Source organism: Gigantopelta aegis, chromosome 7 (assembly GCF_016097555.1).
Source record: "Gigantopelta aegis isolate Gae_Host chromosome 7, Gae_host_genome, whole genome shotgun sequence".
Classification (NCBI taxonomy): Eukaryota; Metazoa; Mollusca; class Gastropoda; order Neomphalida; family Peltospiridae; genus Gigantopelta; species Gigantopelta aegis.
In genome coordinates, this window is record NC_054705.1 from 19,955,747 (window position 1) to 19,973,943 (window position 18,197).

At 37.7% G+C, this 18,197-nt stretch overlaps 1 protein-coding gene across 1 annotated transcript; it reads right to left on the minus strand.

The window, feature by feature from the left end:
- Positions 1 to 3,563: 3,563 nt before the first annotated feature.
- On the minus strand, positions 3,564 to 17,994 carry LOC121377575 (beta-1,4-mannosyl-glycoprotein 4-beta-N-acetylglucosaminyltransferase-like). Its single transcript, XM_041505628.1, has 2 exons — positions 17,906 to 17,994; positions 3,564 to 5,491 (listed from the first exon to the last, which is right to left on the minus strand). Exon 2 carries the CDS (start codon positions 5,217 to 5,219, stop codon positions 3,624 to 3,626), a length of 1,596 nt encoding a protein of 531 aa, XP_041361562.1. The 5' UTR covers positions 5,220 to 5,491; positions 17,906 to 17,994; the 3' UTR covers positions 3,564 to 3,623.
- Positions 17,995 to 18,197: the final 203 nt, after the last annotated feature.

Here is an 18,197-nt window from a genome sequence, read left to right on the forward strand (position 1 = left end):
TTTACATCATTCTACCCTCTAAATTAGTGTTAATCCATGTAGAGGCCGACAAATGCGTAGTGATTCGTTTGCATCCTGATATAGCTTTCGTGCTAATATGAATAAATATTGCCAGCCTGCCCCTTTCAAGAAGACAAACATTCATAACGTGTAGCACTTTTATGATTGCTTTCACTGATTAACCCTATTGGAATTTATTACCTGTATTGCACTGCATTTTATAATAAACACTTAATAAATTATATTTTATTTAGAAGTTAGCACAATATGCTTTTTAATATTTTCGAATTTAAAAAATTTGGAGTGTCTCATAAGCCATTTGGCCAGATGTTGTATTTTTTAAACTTTTGTATATATACATCAGCATGTTACACACTGTTGCAAACTGATGGCGAGTGTGTTCTGTATTGTGATTGGTTAATTACATTCTTTTTTCCGGGATCAAATGAAAATAATACCAGAAAGCCAATGACGGCATTAGAAAGTGACGCCATCAGCAATTGGAACAGACCAAGTTGACAGTTTATGGGTCTACAGTTAAATTGCAGCCATGTATTTTTTTTAAAGAAATACCAGATATACAGTTAATTCCGTTGAAAAACAAATCAGTCAAAAATTACATTTGCGGGATCAAATAGACAATAACACCCGCAAATCTAAAAACTCCATATGGTTATCTCCTAAATAAAACAAATATTTTATTCTCTACATTTCTTTCATTATTCCAGATGAAGCCTATATTATTGAGTGGAACATCGAGTGGTTTTTTGTAGCTTTGAGTTATTTTAAGTTGAGTAGTTTTTGTGTGTGTTTTTTTGGATAATATTTTAATATTTTACACATACTTATTTAGAGTCATTGTATTATGTAAGATGTAATGTCCTAACTGATTTATTTTTGTAAATAAAAAATAAAATGATCCTCAAGTATTGTCCTGTTTGATATTTTAAATGTATGCCAATTGTATAATCCACGTTTGATTATCAAAATCTTTATTTCATGAATTACCATATTTACAGAACACACTAGATTTCCATGTGCTAACTGTATAATCCACGATAGCTCGAGTCACCTCCAGCCGTACAATTATTGATATTGATATATAGGGGAAGGCTAGAGAAAACTCTATATAATACTTTGGCAATCGGTGACAACTAAACGGTCGAAAGCTGCTGTGTCTAAAGTACACATTTGTTCCTAAATCTGATGCCACAGAGCTTTAGTTTCTCTCGAACCCATTCATCACATTAAACGTACATGTTTGTTAACCAGTACCAACGTGTCGCGTGGGCAAACACTTTGCTAAACGTCACCACAAGAAAAGTACAACGCAGGTTCTACCCCAATAGGTAAATGGCTTTAATCAGAATATTTGGTAAGGAAGGTTTGACAAGCCTACTGTATGTAAAAAGTGGTGCCGATTCCAAAAATAGCAGTCTTATTCACTCCATTTAAGACAAAATAGCTATTTTGGCCCTCTTTTTTTTTTTGTTAACAACAATGGCCAAAATTATTTATTTGTTACAAGATTGATCCGCCATTACTTATGATATCTAATAAGCCTCTGAATATTTTATAGTAATGTTTTGTTGTCTAGAGCTCGCCAAAGAATAACAATCTCATCAATGTGGCCAATTTGTGGCCGTATTTAACCCATGTGTGGCCCAAAATGGTTATTTCACATAGTAATACAATTGTATCGTACTTGATATGAATAGTATGTAAAATCTCATTTAACTAGTGTTGCTGATTCCAAATATAGCAGCTGATTCCAAATATAGCAGTCTTAAGACAAAATTGTCATTTGGTAATTTTGACAGAAGAAACCCGCTACATTTTTTATTAGTAGCAAGGGATCGATCTTTTACATATATATATACATATGTATATACATATATATATATACATATATACATATATATATGTATATATATATATATATATATATATATATATATATATGTAATATAAATAATGTTCCACGGTGATTAATGGACCTTCCTGGAAATTGTAAAAACATAGATTTCAGCCATGAATATGCATAATTTGTTTACAGAAAACTGCTAGCTTTCTGAGAACACCAGCTTTTTTTCTACTGTCAAATAACATTCTAAATTTGTAAACGTTTGGTCTAGACTGGCAACACTTTGGCAGAAGTCTTTTTCTTTCATCTGTCAAAAAAGGACAACATTATATAATGAAATTCATTACCAGTTTCTTTATTTGTACACAGAAAGCATGTTCTATTTGTTAAAGTTATTTTCTTTTCCATCTGGGAGCGGGATGTAGCTCAAACAGTAGCGTGTCCGCCTGTGAAGCGGTCGGTCATCGGATCGATCCTTCTCAGTAGACCCATTTGCAGTTTGGGCTATTTTTCGTTCCAACCAGTGGTCCACAACTGGTTCATCAAAGGCCGCGGTATGTGATGTCCTGTCTGTGGTAAATGCATATAAAAGACCCATTGCTGTTTATCGGAAAGAGTAGGCTGTGTGGAGGCAGTGGGGTTTCGCTAAAGAAATATGTCAGAATGACCATATGTTTGACGTACAATAGCCGATGATAAGATAAATATCAATGTGCTCTAGAGGCGTCGTTAAATAAAACAAAATTTACTTTACGTTTTTTCCATCTGCCTTTTACAACAAGAGTCGGCCATGAAGTAAAAATCTATAGCTTTAGACTGACACAACTGAAGACGTCTTTCATCCAAACCAATCCATATAAGTAAGATACAGAGATTCTTTTCTTTTCCAACTGTTTTAGGACGGTGTGTCAAAACACAACCTAAAATTTGTAATACCATTTTAGATATACATATGCATAACAACATGTACACAATGCAAAAGGCGCAGACCCTGGTTTCATCTCCTAAAAATGGACTCAACTCTAGAAACCAGTTACACATCTAGATAGTTATAACAGAGTGAAAATAAAATCGATGATGCATAAACAGGAAAATGCCGTCTAAATATAGACTAGACCCTGGCTCGATAACAGTCACTTCTCACACGTACGTGCCTCTCTTAAAATATGAAATGTTTTTGTCGTGGTGATGTAAACGCCGTAGTGTTTGAAAACTAGGGTCTCTCACTTTTAGCAAAAAACAAAAGGCTCTCTTTTTTACAATTGACAATCAATGTTTTCCATCCGGAACAATTTTACTCAATCTTTTCTTCTTTTCTTCTTTGTTTAACACATTTTGGATTACAATATTCTTTTCACAAAAATAAACCAGTCAATTTAAATTTCTGCAGGCATGGCGGAGCAGGGTGTGTGTGCGTGTGTGTGTGTGTGTGTGTGTGTGTGTGTGTGTGTGTGGATCTAGCCCATCCAATAATTCTGATTATAAAATATTACTGGTAGTAAATCTTAAGGCAGAGTCGAATATTACTGGTAGAAAGCAGAAAATTGCACTTCAGGACATCTAGTTTTGGAAACTTTACGGGGAGCAAACCCCAAACCCCTAGAAACTCCCTCGATCTCAATCAGCCCCCCACCCCCAACCTCCACCCCCCAACCTCCACCCCCCCACCCCCAACCCCCCCCCCCTCCCAAAAAAAAAACCCAACAACAAATGTCTACTTGCTTCCGCCGTGCCTCTGCTGATCTAACCAAATTTAATGTCATGACGGGACGAAGATAGTTGGATTTTCTAACAAATAATTAAAATATTTAGGATATTGAAATATGTATTTCAAGTCTTTGAACTGCGGGTTCTCAAGAGGGCACTGTGCCACAAAATTGTGCCTCAGATCGAAGAATTTACCTCGTCTGAATAATGCCGCAATATAGGTAATATTTTTGTTAACAGGGTTATCTGCCCATCGCGGCCAGTCGGCGTTGATGGTAGATATAATCTTCGTGTACACTTGTCCTGGGGTACCGAAATAAGACAGATGCCACCCAGCGAAGTTATTTCCCGATCCAATGAGCCATACATTTTGCAGAGGGTTCTTTCCAAAATTCTTGAAAAGACTGTTACGGCGATTGTTTATATGGCCGCGAAGATTCTTCACATGACCGGAATACACATCGTAAAACATTTTCATTGGGCAGACTCCGATGGCGGGCCAGGGAACCTTGGAATCCCACCAGAATAGCCCGTATCGAAACAACTGCATTTGAAAACCCACTGGAGCCGGAAACCCGTCGTGAAGTTTGAGAAAAAGTAGTTCGTCCAAGCCGGGACTTTCGTCGGCGTCGAAATACATGAAAAGATCGTCGTCACGTGTGTTTGTGATGCGTTTCTTCATAGCGGGACCAAATAGTGTGCGAATGTAATCTTCTTGGGCGAAACCTTTTCCCCTGATTCGCGCCTGAGGTACAAATTCGCTGTTAAACATGTGCATAATTTTACCATGCCACCGACGTAGGAATCCTCTCTTTAAAGCAGGAAGTAGGTAAAGCGGTTTAGGATCGCCATAGTTCGTTACGTTTCCTTCCAGGAAAATAAATAGGTCCACCGCCGGAGCGTTCTGGATCATTTTAAGAAAAAGCACGATGTGTTCTGTGTTGAAGGTCATGGCAAAAACGATTCTACGAGGAACTCGACGAGGTTGGAATACATATTTTCCTTTTAATTTCTTTATAGAATTTTCCACGGATTTAGGCACAGAGCAATACTTTCCGGTAAAACCCGGAGCACACACACACTCATTTCCGCTTGTCTTGTTCTTCGAATTAACAGTGCCATATTTGTAACAGGATATATTCCTCCCTATAAAATGAAAATACTCCACTGTTGAGTCTTCTAACACGTGGGATGAAGGCTTCGTATAGTCATAGTTCTCAAACAGGTTCTTTCCGTCGTCTTCCGGCATGTTGATAGGGTCTGCTCGGTTGGGTGAAAAATAATCATCGATGCTTTCATACCACTTTAGCACTCTTTTGGCTTCATTCAGCGTCAACGGAACCGTCCGCAGTTTATCTGCTCCCTGTCTGCACGATATGTCATACTCTCTGTCTGGATACAGCGGCGATGTCAAAACGCCGGACTGTCGACTTGGCGGAACACGTTCACTTGTGTATGTAGCATTGTCTGCAGCTCGTTTTACAATGGTACTAGAATGAATATGGTCAAAGCACAAGATCCTGTTTTTGAGATAATCGAAACACAATGACACATGGTGAGTGCGTAAGTAAAAAACTGATAACAGTATCATCTGAGCTATGATGACCAATATAACACATTTCCGTTTGGTGAAAAGCCAAAATCTCATGGTATTTACAGATTTAATTATATACTAATCCCAACAATTAATTAGAAATATCTGTTCCCTCTGAGTATTCAGATTCCTATGTGTTTTTCTCTGTAAAATACATGACATCTAACGGCCAATGATTCACAGACTATTTGTTAACTCCATCCGAAATCCCACAGCATATTTCTCGAAACCTCCGCAGTTAAAGTTCCATCGAGATGTATCCGACTATTGGATAGAGTTGACGATATCGCCTGATGGAATGATGCGCATTCAATGGTAGGAAAATTCTGAAACAACAAACGTAATCTTTATAGGCAATAACTCATACATATGAAACGAGAAAATTCTGATACAGGAAACATAACCTTAAATAATAATCCATACATATAAAATGAGAAAAATATGAAACACTTAACGTAACCTTCTTAAGCAATAATTCATATATTATATGAAACGAGAAAATTCTGATACAGAAAACGTAACATTCTTAAGCAGTGACTAATATATTTGAAACGATGAAATTCTAATACAGCTAACGTAACCGTCTTAAGCAATGACTCATATATTTCAAACGATGAAATTTTGATACAGCGAACGTAACCTTCATAAGCAATGACTCATATATATGAAACGAGGAAATTCTGATACGGTCACTGTGGAGTAGATACTTTATTATATTTTATATAGGTCTCACTACACAGTTCACACTACAGACCAGAGTGCATTACATTAATGACGTCCCTCGATAGCGCCTCGCTGTGACACGTGTTGTACGTGCATCCACATAGAGTAACTGTACGTACAATATTTTGTAATAATATGTATGATGGGGAAAGTGTAAATAAAAGATACCTTCTGGGGGATTGTTTTGGGTAGGACAAGGCTACATTCTCTAAATGGATGTCTCACTACCACCTTCCCCCATCTCTATGTCTCTCTGTATCTGTCTCTCTTTCCTATTCTGGCCTCGGTGGCGTCGTGGTTAGCCATCGGTCTACAGGCTGGTAGGTACTGGGTTCGGATCTCAGTCGAGGCATGGGATTTTTAATCCAGATACCGACTCCAAACCCTTAGTGAGTGTTCCGCAAGGCTCAATGGGTAGGTGTAAACCACTTGCACCGACCAGTGATCCATAACTGGTTCAACAAAGGCCATGGTTTGTGCTATCCTGCCTGTGGGAAGCGCAAATAAAAGATCCCTTGCTGCCTGTCGTAAAAGAGTAGCCTATGTGGCGACAGCGGGTTTCCTCTCAAAATTCTGTGTGGTCCGTAACTATATATCTGACGCCATATAACCGTAAATAAAATGTGTTGAGTGCGCCGTTAAATAAAACATTTCTTTCTCTTTCCTATTCTGGATTGTTTAGGAATATTTCTCCTAATACTGTTGTATATTAGCAACCATGAGGGAGCAAGTGCTGACAAAGGTTTTAAAAGAAAACATTGACTGTTGTTTTAGGTTTAATTGTGCCATTCAATAATGTGTTTATTTAAAATAGTAATTGCGCTTCTGGAAAGGTGAAGAGCGTTTTAATTTATTCTTAAACGTTATCTAGGCCAGATCCAACATTATCTCTCCAACGAGGGCCAATTGATTGCCTGGTGTACAAGCATGTGTCTCTGAAAGTAACTCAGTGACTATTTCCGATGACATCAATTCCATGTTGACCTTTCGTTTTGAAAACAAGTGATTCAAGATTGTCCAAGCAGCCTCCCTCGGTTTGAGTTTTACAAATACAATGCAAGATTATCTGTGAACAAAACATTTTCTTCATATATTTTTTCTTGTTGTGGTTTATTGTCCAAATATCAGAGAACGATACTTGCGAAACCAGAAAAACATATATGTTCCAACATGGATATCCGGCATTGTCTTCAAAGGATCCTTAATATGGCCGTTACATTTTTGTTGATGGAGTACAATAGATACATAGATCTATGCTACTCATGCTAGGCTTTGTGCTGCCTACTTCTATGTCTAGTCATGACATGTTTGTTGCCGTATGGATATATGCCATAATTATGAACATCATACATGTAGTTTAATAACATGTTCGGCCATTCAATTTTTAAATGTGATATACCGGTATAGCCAAGAACTTTCGAAACTTCAAAATATCTCACAAGCAGAAAAATATTAGATGATTGCCAGCCGATCCCCGCTGGAAAGTAGCTTTACTAGGAACGCCAGTCTCTTTAATTAAATTAAATTAATTCACATTACAACTGCTAAAATATCGAACGGCAGCCTTCATAGGTTATAAGCATATTTTGTTCATAAATTGGTTAAGGTGAAATTCATCATAATTATGTTTCGCAACAGTTTAAGATCAATTAAGTATATATATATATATATATATATATATATATATATATATATATATCAGAGATGGGGTAATCATAATCGATTACATTGTTTAAGAATGTCATGTAATCGCAATCGTAATCGATTACATTGCTAATGTAATCGTAATCAGCGATTACTTTCATGATTACTCATAATTATTTACTAAAGTTAGATGTGTTTAGCATCAACTCCAGTAACAGTGCCTATAGTTAGAAGCAGTACTGGTCAGTCAGTAGAACTGATCTCCCATTGTCTACTACTCTCATAGTAGAACTATTATTTGTCTTGAGAAATAGGGGATCATAACGTCTGGATTATCAAATGAATGTTACCCAGGGGATGAAGACACACATTCACATAATGGTATCTATCGTGTTTACGTTTACCATAAAACCACATGAATGAATACAGTGTTCTAGCTAGCAGTATATAAAAGGGCGCTGCACCATGCCCCACTTTTGTGTCTTAATTCATTGCCGTAAAAAATGAATTATATATATATATATATATATATATATATATATATATATAGATATATATATAGATATATATTTACATGTATGTATTTGTTTTTTATAATAAACCACTTGCGTTTCTCTGAATGCATATACAGCGTTATCACGGGTCTGAATTCAACTAAGAAACGCTTGACAATATCTCGTTTTGCAGGGGTCGAATTTTACAATATTTAGTTATTCCGCAAATAGTAAATTTCGAAACGGAATAGTAAAACAATTCTTCCAATATTCCGTCATAAAATAAAGAACGGAATACCGAGAATACCGAAAATCGTTTTTCTGAAGAACAAATCCTAGCGCTACTAAGACCTTTCTCATGCACTTACCGGTATAAAATAAACGTCTTTTTGATCGAGACTAATGTTTGGAGTGAGTTCGTTTGTAATTCCAGCTAGTACTCTGTAATGCATAGACTGATATATAAACAAGTGTTCGTTACGCAATGTTGTACAGGAAAACTAGTGGTACATTAATAGTTGAAGGGATAGTACATTTTTTGGACGGTATAGTGTTTTTTGAAATTCACTATTCCTTTGGGATAGTGGTAATGATACCAAAATAAACACACCCAGACCAAGATACGTGTAATTTTCACCGATACAATTGAATCCTTATAATATGGCACAAAGCAAGCATGACCGCAACTCGATTCATTAATAATAGTCATTTTTAGATTGTCAACAATTAAATGCAGTGAGCAGCTTGTGCACATGTATATGTATGCAGATATCAATTTAATTATTTATTTACTTGTTTGTTCTTTTCTTTTGTTCTTTATTTCTTCATTTATATATATATATATATATATATATATATATATATATATATATATATTAATTTGTGGATGATATTAAATGGTATACGTTCTACAAACAATAAAAAAAAAAACAAGTAATAGTGATCAGACAGTTTGCAATTACTAATTATGGCTGATTTCAATAATATAACAAAATGTATATGTTATAAGTAATTATACCTAAATGAATTTGGTTTTGGAAACTGATTCCCTCCCTGCAGTATACATAAGTTAATAAATAATCCAAAATTATCTATGAATGAAATCGGTATGGTTGTAAAATAAAATGCATAACTTCATGGTGGTAACATCATTTCATTATTTGTGTAGATCTGTGGAAATGTAATCATAGACAATGTATTCGCAATCGTAATCGATTACTTTCAATTATCTTGTAATCGTAATCGTAATCGTAATCGTGATATTCTAAAGTAATCGTAATCGTAATCGATTATTTTTGTCAAGTAATCGCCCCATCTCTGATATCTATCTGTCTATCTATCTATCTATCTATATATTCTGTATATAACAGCCACCTATTCAATGCGGGCAGTATGTTTTGATGAAACTGAATGGCTGAACCAGCTATAACGGACACAAAGTACAATGACCACTATTTGTTTTGTCCAAAATGGACAGTTGAACTTGAAATAACGGTCACAAGATATATACATGTACTGACAGTAGTATATTATTAGGGTCAGAAATCCGGTTCTCATTAATGTGCACGATAACTCATTAATATGCAAACGTATGCACGACATCACAGGTTCTGTATTCGTTAATGACAATTCATTATAGATAGATGCATTAAAATTAATAAATCGTGTTTGCTATACCGTTTTATTTAAAAGAAACACGAATGATGTGGTTTTAAACTAGTCATTTATAGCGTTAATTTAAAGGGACATTCCTGAGTTTGCTGCATTGTAAGATGTTTCCGACTAATAAAATATTTCTACGATTAAACTTACATATTACATATATTTTTGTGTTTAGAATATCAGTTTCTGTATATTCAATGGGTTTCTGGTCATCTCAATATTTGTAAGAAGCCCAAATTATTTTTAGAAAATAAAATGAAATTTTACGATCAGAAACACGTTTAGTATACAGCCACTAATATTTTATGCAGAAAAATATAATTGATATGTAATTACAATCGTTAAAAAGTCTCTGTTAGTCGATAACATCTTAAAAATTGCAGAAAACTCAGGAATGTCCCTTTAATATGTTTGGGGCTCTGTTTTATTTTTTAATATAGATTTTATCTCACAGTGATGGAAGCTTCACTGTAATTGATTCACTTGAACAAACACGTCGTGGCTATGCTTTTCGAACAGAGACTGATTATTAATTAATTGATTATTACTTTTAAAGCGGTTGTCTGGCTATGCAATATTTGAACAGGGGTCTACCCGGGTGTTCGCCGTTCCATTGGAATTGGTACAAAAGAAATTTGCGCTGATTTTTGGTAAAGGCGGGTTTTGATGCAGAATCGCCATTAAGAAATATATTGCTTTCATCCGTGGTAGACTCGTCCGTCATCACCCCTTGTTTCTATTTATAATAGACTCGACCGTATATGAAGGAATGTAGTTGGCTGATTAAAAGTGGGAAAAATTAAAATCATAACCCTCGGGCTTTTTAGGGTTTTTTTCTTTATTAATTATATTAATTAGAGATGCGCATCAAAAATTTTAAACGCCCACTATTTAATTTTTGGATGTAAATTTCTAAATTGTCCGCTTAATTTTTTTTCTGTCACGGGACAAGCCCCTGGCTATCCAGAGACAGGCCCCGGGACGGACACGCTAGAAACTCTAGTGGTATATGAGCATGTAAAAATTATTCGCACTCGCACTCGCATTCACTCGGATGTGTTCGCATTGATTTTCCCGAACACCTGGCTCGTATCATTCGTACAACGACCACGTGACTCGCGCCGTTTGCCGTATATGGTATTGATTACTATCCATTGTTCTAGCTTAAAGGGACATTCCTGAGTTTGCTACATTGTAAGATGTTTCTGACTAATAAAACATTTCTACTATTAAACTTAATATTAAATACATTTTCTTGTTTAGAATATCAGTGTCTGTACATTACATGTGTTTCTGGTCGTCTTAATATTTGTAACAAGCCCGAACTTGATTTTTATTCAGATAATTTCGTACGTACGAAAAAAAATGTATTTTAGAAAATAAAATAAAATTTAACCTAGTACAAATATTAGAACGATCAGAAACACGTTTAATATACAGCCACTAATATATCATGCAGCAAAATATATTTGATATGCAATTACAATCGTTAAAAAGTCTCTGTTAGTCGATAACATCTTAAAAATTGCAGCAAACTCAGGAATGTCCCTTTAATGAATGAGCTCATCAGCACTTGCATTAGTGCATAAACTGCGTCGACCTTTCCTCTACGTGGCTGACCTGTGACGTCGTGCACACATTTGCATATTAATGAGTTATCGTGCATATTAATGACAATCCGGCCCCTAATAATATACTACTACTGACCTATCCCAGTCATAATATAAAGTTATTGTGTTACTTAAGTCAAAACAATCGTATTTGCATCTTATATCTGTATGATATGGTCGGTAATTTAATTTGCAAGACGACTTATTGGTTGAAAGAAAGAAAGAAATGTTTTATTTAACGACGTACTCAACACATTTTATTTACGGTTATATGGCGTCAGACATATGGTTAAGGACCATACAGATTTTGAGAGGAAACCCGCTGTCGCCACTACATGGGCTACTCTTCCGATTAGCAGCAAGGGATCTTTTATTTGCGCTTCTCACAGACAGGATAGCACAAACCATGGCCTTTGTTGAACAGTTATGGATCACTGGTCGGTGCAAGTGGTTTACACCTACCCATTGAGCCTTGCGGAGCACTCACTCAGGGTTTGGAGTCGGTATCTGGATTAAAAATCCCATGCCTCAACTGGGATCCGAACCCAGTACCTACCAGCCTGTAGACCGATGGCCTACCACGACGACACCGAGGCCGGTACTTATTGGTTGAAGTCAGGCTTGCATTGAACTTATATATGTATATTCGACCTATCGACACTGACATGTACTGTATTGCAAGGTGTGTGATTTCTGCTAGTCATGCAGGCAATTACGACAGTATTCATTTAATTTCAACTTATTTCCGTGCTTATATCAAATTAAGGTTCAATCACGCTGTCCTGGGCACACATCTCAGCTATCTGGGTTGTCTGTCCAGGACAGTGGGTTAGTGGTTAGTGAGAGAGAGAAGAGGGTGTAGTGGCCTTACACCTACCTATCGTGCCCTTAAGAACTCGTTCTGGGTTGGAGCCGGTATCGGGTTGCCAACCCTGTACCTACCAGCATGTAGTCCGATGGCTTAACTACTGCGCCACCGAGGTCTGTTACGACAGTATGCCAGGGTGTTTATTCAATCATGACATATTGACAAACTGACCCTTTTGTCAATGTAGTATGATTTCTTACCTGTAGCCCTGTGCGTGTCGTGCACCAATTTAATAGGTAACAGAATACAGTGTGTTATAGTGTCTTTCATAAAAACGTATTAAATTTCTGTTTTGTATAACATTTCTCTATTTAATTTTTTTGTGACGACTGTTGATACTTTATGCATTCCAGTTTATATACAAGTTCGACTATTTATATATATATATATATATATATATATATATATATATATATATATATATATATATATATGTATATGTGTGTGTGTGTGTGTGTGTGTGTGTGTGTGTGTGTGTATATATATCGTTAAAAAGTGTATGTTTATCTCTACATGACAGGTTTGTTTCGTGAGAGAGTTGAATTGCTCTCACTCATCAGATGTAGATTTAATTACACCGTCAACCGAAAACGACTACTATATATATATATATATATATATATATATATATATATATATATATATATATATATGTCTGTATGTATGTATGTATGTATGTGTGTCTGTATGTATGCATGTATGCATTTATGTATGTATGTATGTATGTATGTATATATATATATATATATATATATATATATATATATATATATATATATATATATATATCCTGTAATTATATTTCGACCATCTCAAGCTGCCTTATTTCTAAGCTTTGTATGTATGTATGTATGTATGTATGTATGTATGTATGTATATATATATATATATATATATATATATATCCTGTAATTATATTTCGACCATCTCAAGCTGCCTTATTTCTAAGCTTTTCTTCCTGACAAAAAGTCGATCGCTTGTCAAACAGATTGTATAGGTTAGGTATTTGCATTCATGTGGTATATCCATAGTCACCTCTTAGATGTGGAACACCGTGTAACCAGGGTCACTCTTTGAACAATACAGTAGTTTAATCATAACTTGTACATTATTGCTTTTTTGAACAGACTCAATATGAAAGCAAACTATATCCACCCCTATACCACCCAGTATTTGGAATATTCCGAATAAACATAAATATAATGGACTGGTTATTGTATTTAATCGGTGTCTTTTCAGTTGAGCACACACGGGAAAAAGACAGAAAGAAACGTTTTATTTAACGACGCACTCAACACATTTTATTTACGGTTATATGGCGTCAGACATATGGTTAAGGACCACACAGATTTTGAGAGGAAACCCGCTGTCGCCACTACATGGGCTACTATTTCCGATTAGCAGCAAGGGATCTTTTATTTGCGCTTCCCACAGGCAGGATAGCACAAACCATGGCCTTTGTTGAACCAGTTATGGATCTCTGGTCGGTACAAGTGGTTTACACCTACCCACTGAGCCTTGCGGAGCACTCACTCAGGGTTTGGAGTCGGTATCTGGATTAAAAATCCTCCCCAACCCCCAACAAAAAAACACAAAAAAACTACAAAAATCAAACAAAAAAACAACAGCAACAAACGACTACCATGTAGATAGTCAGTGCTCATTAACCAAGGCTGTATACACGACCGCCGTGTAGGCCTGCCTGTATGTAGCCACTTCTGTGTTAAGATAGTCAGTGCTCATTAACCAAGGCTGTATACACGACCGCCATGTAGGCCTGCCTGTATGTAGCCACTTATGTGTTAAGATAGTAAGTGCTCATTAACGAAGGCTGTATACACGACCGCCGTGTATGCCTGCCTTTTTGTAGCCACGTATGTGTCAAGATAGTCACTGCTCATGAACCAAGGCTGTATACACGGCCGCCGTGTAGGCCTGCCTGTATGTAGCCACTTATGTGTTAAGATAGTCACTGCTCATTAACCAAGACTGTATACACGACCGCCGTGTAGGCCTGCCTGTATGTAGCCACTTATGTGTTAAGATAGTCACTGCTCATTAACGAAGGCTGTATACACGACCGCCGTGTAGGCCTGCCTGTATGTAGCCACGTATGTGTTAAGATAGTCAGTGCTCATTAACCAAGACTGTATACACGACCGCCGTGTAGGCCTGCCTGTATGTAGCCACTTCTGTGTTAAGATAGTCACTGCTCATCAACCAAGACTGTATACACGACCGCCGTGTAGGCCTGCCTGTATGTAGCCACTTATGTGTTAAGATAGTCACTGCTCATTAACGAAGGCTGTATACACGACCGCCGTGTAGGCCTGCCTGTATGTAGCCACGTATGTGTTAAGATAGTCACTGCTCATTAACGAAGGCTGTATACACGACCGCCGTGTAGGCCTGCCTGTATGTAGCCACGTATGTGTTAAGATAGTCACTGCTCATTAACCAAGACTGTATACACGACCGCCGTGTAGGCCTGCCTGTATGTAGCCACGTATGTGTTAAGATAGTCACTGCTCATTAACCAAGACTGTATACACGACCGCCGTGTAGGCCTGCCTGTATGTAGCCACTTATGTGTTAAGATAGTCACTGCTCATTAACCAAGACTGTATACACGGCCGCCGTGTAGGGCTGCCTGTATGTAGCCACTTATGTGTTAAGATAGGCAGTGCTCATTAACGAAGGCTGTATACACGGCCGCCGTGTAGGCCTGCCTGTATGTAACCACTTATGTGTTAAGATAGGCAGTGCTCATTAACGAAGGCTGTATACACGACCGCCGTGTATGCCTGCCTTTTTGTAGCCACGTATGTGTTAAGATAGTCACTGCTCATTAACCAAGGCTGTATACACGACCGCCGTGTAGGCCTGCCTGTATGTAGCCACTTATGTGTTAAGATAGTCACTGCTCATTAACCAAGACTGTATACACGGCCGCCGTGTAGGCCTGCCTGTATGTAGCCAGTTATGTGTTAAGATAGGCAGTGCTCATTAACGAAGGCTGTATACACGGCCGCCGTGTAGGCCTGCCTGTATGTAACCACTTATGTGTTAAGATAGGCAGTGCTCATTAACGAAGGCTGTATACACGACCGCCGTGTATGCCTGCCTTTTTGTAGCCACGTATGTGTTAAGATAGTCACTGCTCATGAACCAAGGCTGTATACACGGCCGCCGTGTAGGCCTACCTGTATGTAGCCACGTATGTGTTAAGATAGTCAATGCTCATTAACGTAGGCTGTATACACGGCCGCCGTGTAGGCCTGCCTGAATGTAGCCAATTTATATGGCCACATCCATGGCGGTTGTCAAAAACGACACACTCAACACATTTTTTATTTACGGTTATATGGCGTCGGACATATGGTTAAGGACCACAAAGATACTGAGGGAGGAAACCCGCTGTCGCCACTTCATGGACTACTCTTTTTGACTAGCAACAAGGGATATTTTATATGCACTATCCCATAGACAGGATATCACATACCACGGCCTTTGATGTACCAGTCGTGGAGCACTACCTGAAGCGATAAATAACCCAATGAGCCCACTGACGGGGATCGATCCCAAACAGAAAGAAAGAAATGTTTTATTTAACGACGCACTCAACACATTTTATTTACGGTTATATGGCGTCAGACATATGGTTAGGGACCACACAGATTTTGAGAGGAAACCCGCTGTCGCCACTTCATGGGCTACTCTTTCCGATTAGCAGCAAGGGATCTTTTATTTGCGCTTCCCACAGGCAGGATAGCACAAACCATGGCCTTTGTTGAACCAGTTATGAATCACTGGTCAGTGCAAGTGGTTTACACCTACCCACTGAGTCTTGCGGAGCACTCACTCAGGGTTTGGAGTCGGTATCTGGATTAAAAATCCCATGCCTCGACTGGGATCCGAACCCAGTACCTACCAGCCTGTTGACCGATGGCCTAACCACGACGCCACCGATGCCGGTCATCGATCCCAAACTGACCGCGAATCAAGCGAGCGCTTTACCACTGGGCAACATCTCGTCCTACCGACTTTTGACAGAGCAGTTAAAGCCGCACACCCTAGTTCCATCCAGCGAAAATAAATTATAATTTGGTTAATCTACAAACCTGTAACACACTTAGATCACATTTTTATCAAATGGAGTGAAAAAGCAGGTTTTATATCGATAAATACCATGGGAATCACCATGTCCCAATTGCTTGAAGTAATTTTGAAAGTTTGTATTCTGATGTCACCGGTAGATCTCGCTCGAAGCACAACAATGCCTACGTCACGACAAATTTCACAGACTTGGGGTGCGTTCTTTTCACCTCTCCTGGACATTTTCCAACTGTTCTCTCCTGGTTGTATCCCCTCTCCAGATATCGTAGGACTTAGCAAAATTATTGGTTTTAAGGGTTTGTAACGTTTTGTATTGAGATACCTACTTGTCTGAACTTTATTGTTACTGAAAATGTTCAGGAACTGGGAAGAAAAATCTCACAAATGAACAACAACAAATCGGATGTTGATTGCGCGAACCGTGCACGAGAAAACAAACCGAACCAAAATGATAACGGTCACGTGGTATACCAACGTCTGTGACATTGAAATGGAAATATCCCGTCTAAAAATAGATTAGACCTTGTCTGCTCAACGGTTTTTTCTCAAACGTGCGTCCGTTTTTCAGAAATACAAAAAATGCATTTTGTGGTATTACAAACACCAGGATTACCAGGATTACCAAAAAACACTTCAGGTGAATGGAAATGTATATTCTAAATATTAAACGGTAAGTAAAGTGCAATTTTATTTGTGAAAAAAATGGCTTTAATAGCGAAAAACAACGCCGTAATGGTTAACAACTAGCCGTAACTAAGGTGTGTCCCTTTAATACCAACAGTGCTGTTATTGGTGTGTGTGTGTGTTGGTTGTAAAATAAAAGTACTCTAATTTTGTCGGAACTAGGGTAGTCATAGACGCTACCCGTTATCACAGAAATGAGCAGCTTGACCCACCATTTTTTTCTGAGTCACTTTAAGGGTGAGGGGTGGTAGTATTTGTATCCGTGTTGTTTATGTCGATTGATACGCTGCAGGTAGGAGTTTTAGCCACATATGATACTATTGCCGTCTATGGGATTTGATTTGGTGGTATACACCCAGGTGGACCCTGGACAGCGTGCTTCAACTACAATTGGCTATCCGTACGAAAATAAATGAAGATAAAGTATTGAAAGGTTTACTACACCATCCACTTAAAATATATTAACAAGCCTATGAGGATGGACAAATCGCGTAACCGTTTTATCGGTTACGCAAACATAAATTAACAAGCCTATGAGGATGGACAAATCGCGTAACCGTTTTATCGGTTACGCAAACATAAATTAACAAGCCTATGAGGATGGACAAATCGCGTAACCGTTTTATCGGTTACGCAAACATAAATTCAGGAGACCCTTTTTTTATATATATTTTTTTTTTGCTTAACACATTATGTCCACGTAAATGATACCCTTAGTTTTGTGCTCGAAAGAACAACAAGGTACGCAAAATTATATTTGCGTGAGCGAGGCGCCTGATTAACCCTCGTCTTAGACAGACAACCCAAACAGCTTGTGTGTGCCCAGACAACGTGCTTGAACTTTAATTATATATTAAGCACGAATAAAAAGACAAACAAAAACCAAACGAAAAACAAAAACGTAAGGAAACCGAATAACGAAAAAGATTAGGAACCTACCTTTCCAGAAACCGTCATCAAAATGGCGTGCCATACTCATACTGGCAGACTGTAAAATAAAATGTGTAAGGTGTTTATGTCAAATAATTATATTCAAAATACGCCTTTGTTGTCGCTATAGATTTGCGATCAGGTTCGCAAAGCGAAGCTTGTTCAGATCGATTTTAACGTCCGAAATGTCTGTGATCACTGTTGCTGTGGAACAGTGGCATAACGTTGATCTCATTAATGAAAATACTCAATGTTGATAGACCACTGAAGCACGTCTGTCTTTTTGTCTATTTGTATGCAC

Coding starts and splice junctions, on each gene's coding strand:
- LOC121377575 (XM_041505628.1), bottom strand. CDS start 5,219: ATGAGATTTTGGCTTTTCACCAAACGGAAATGTGTTATATTGGTCATC.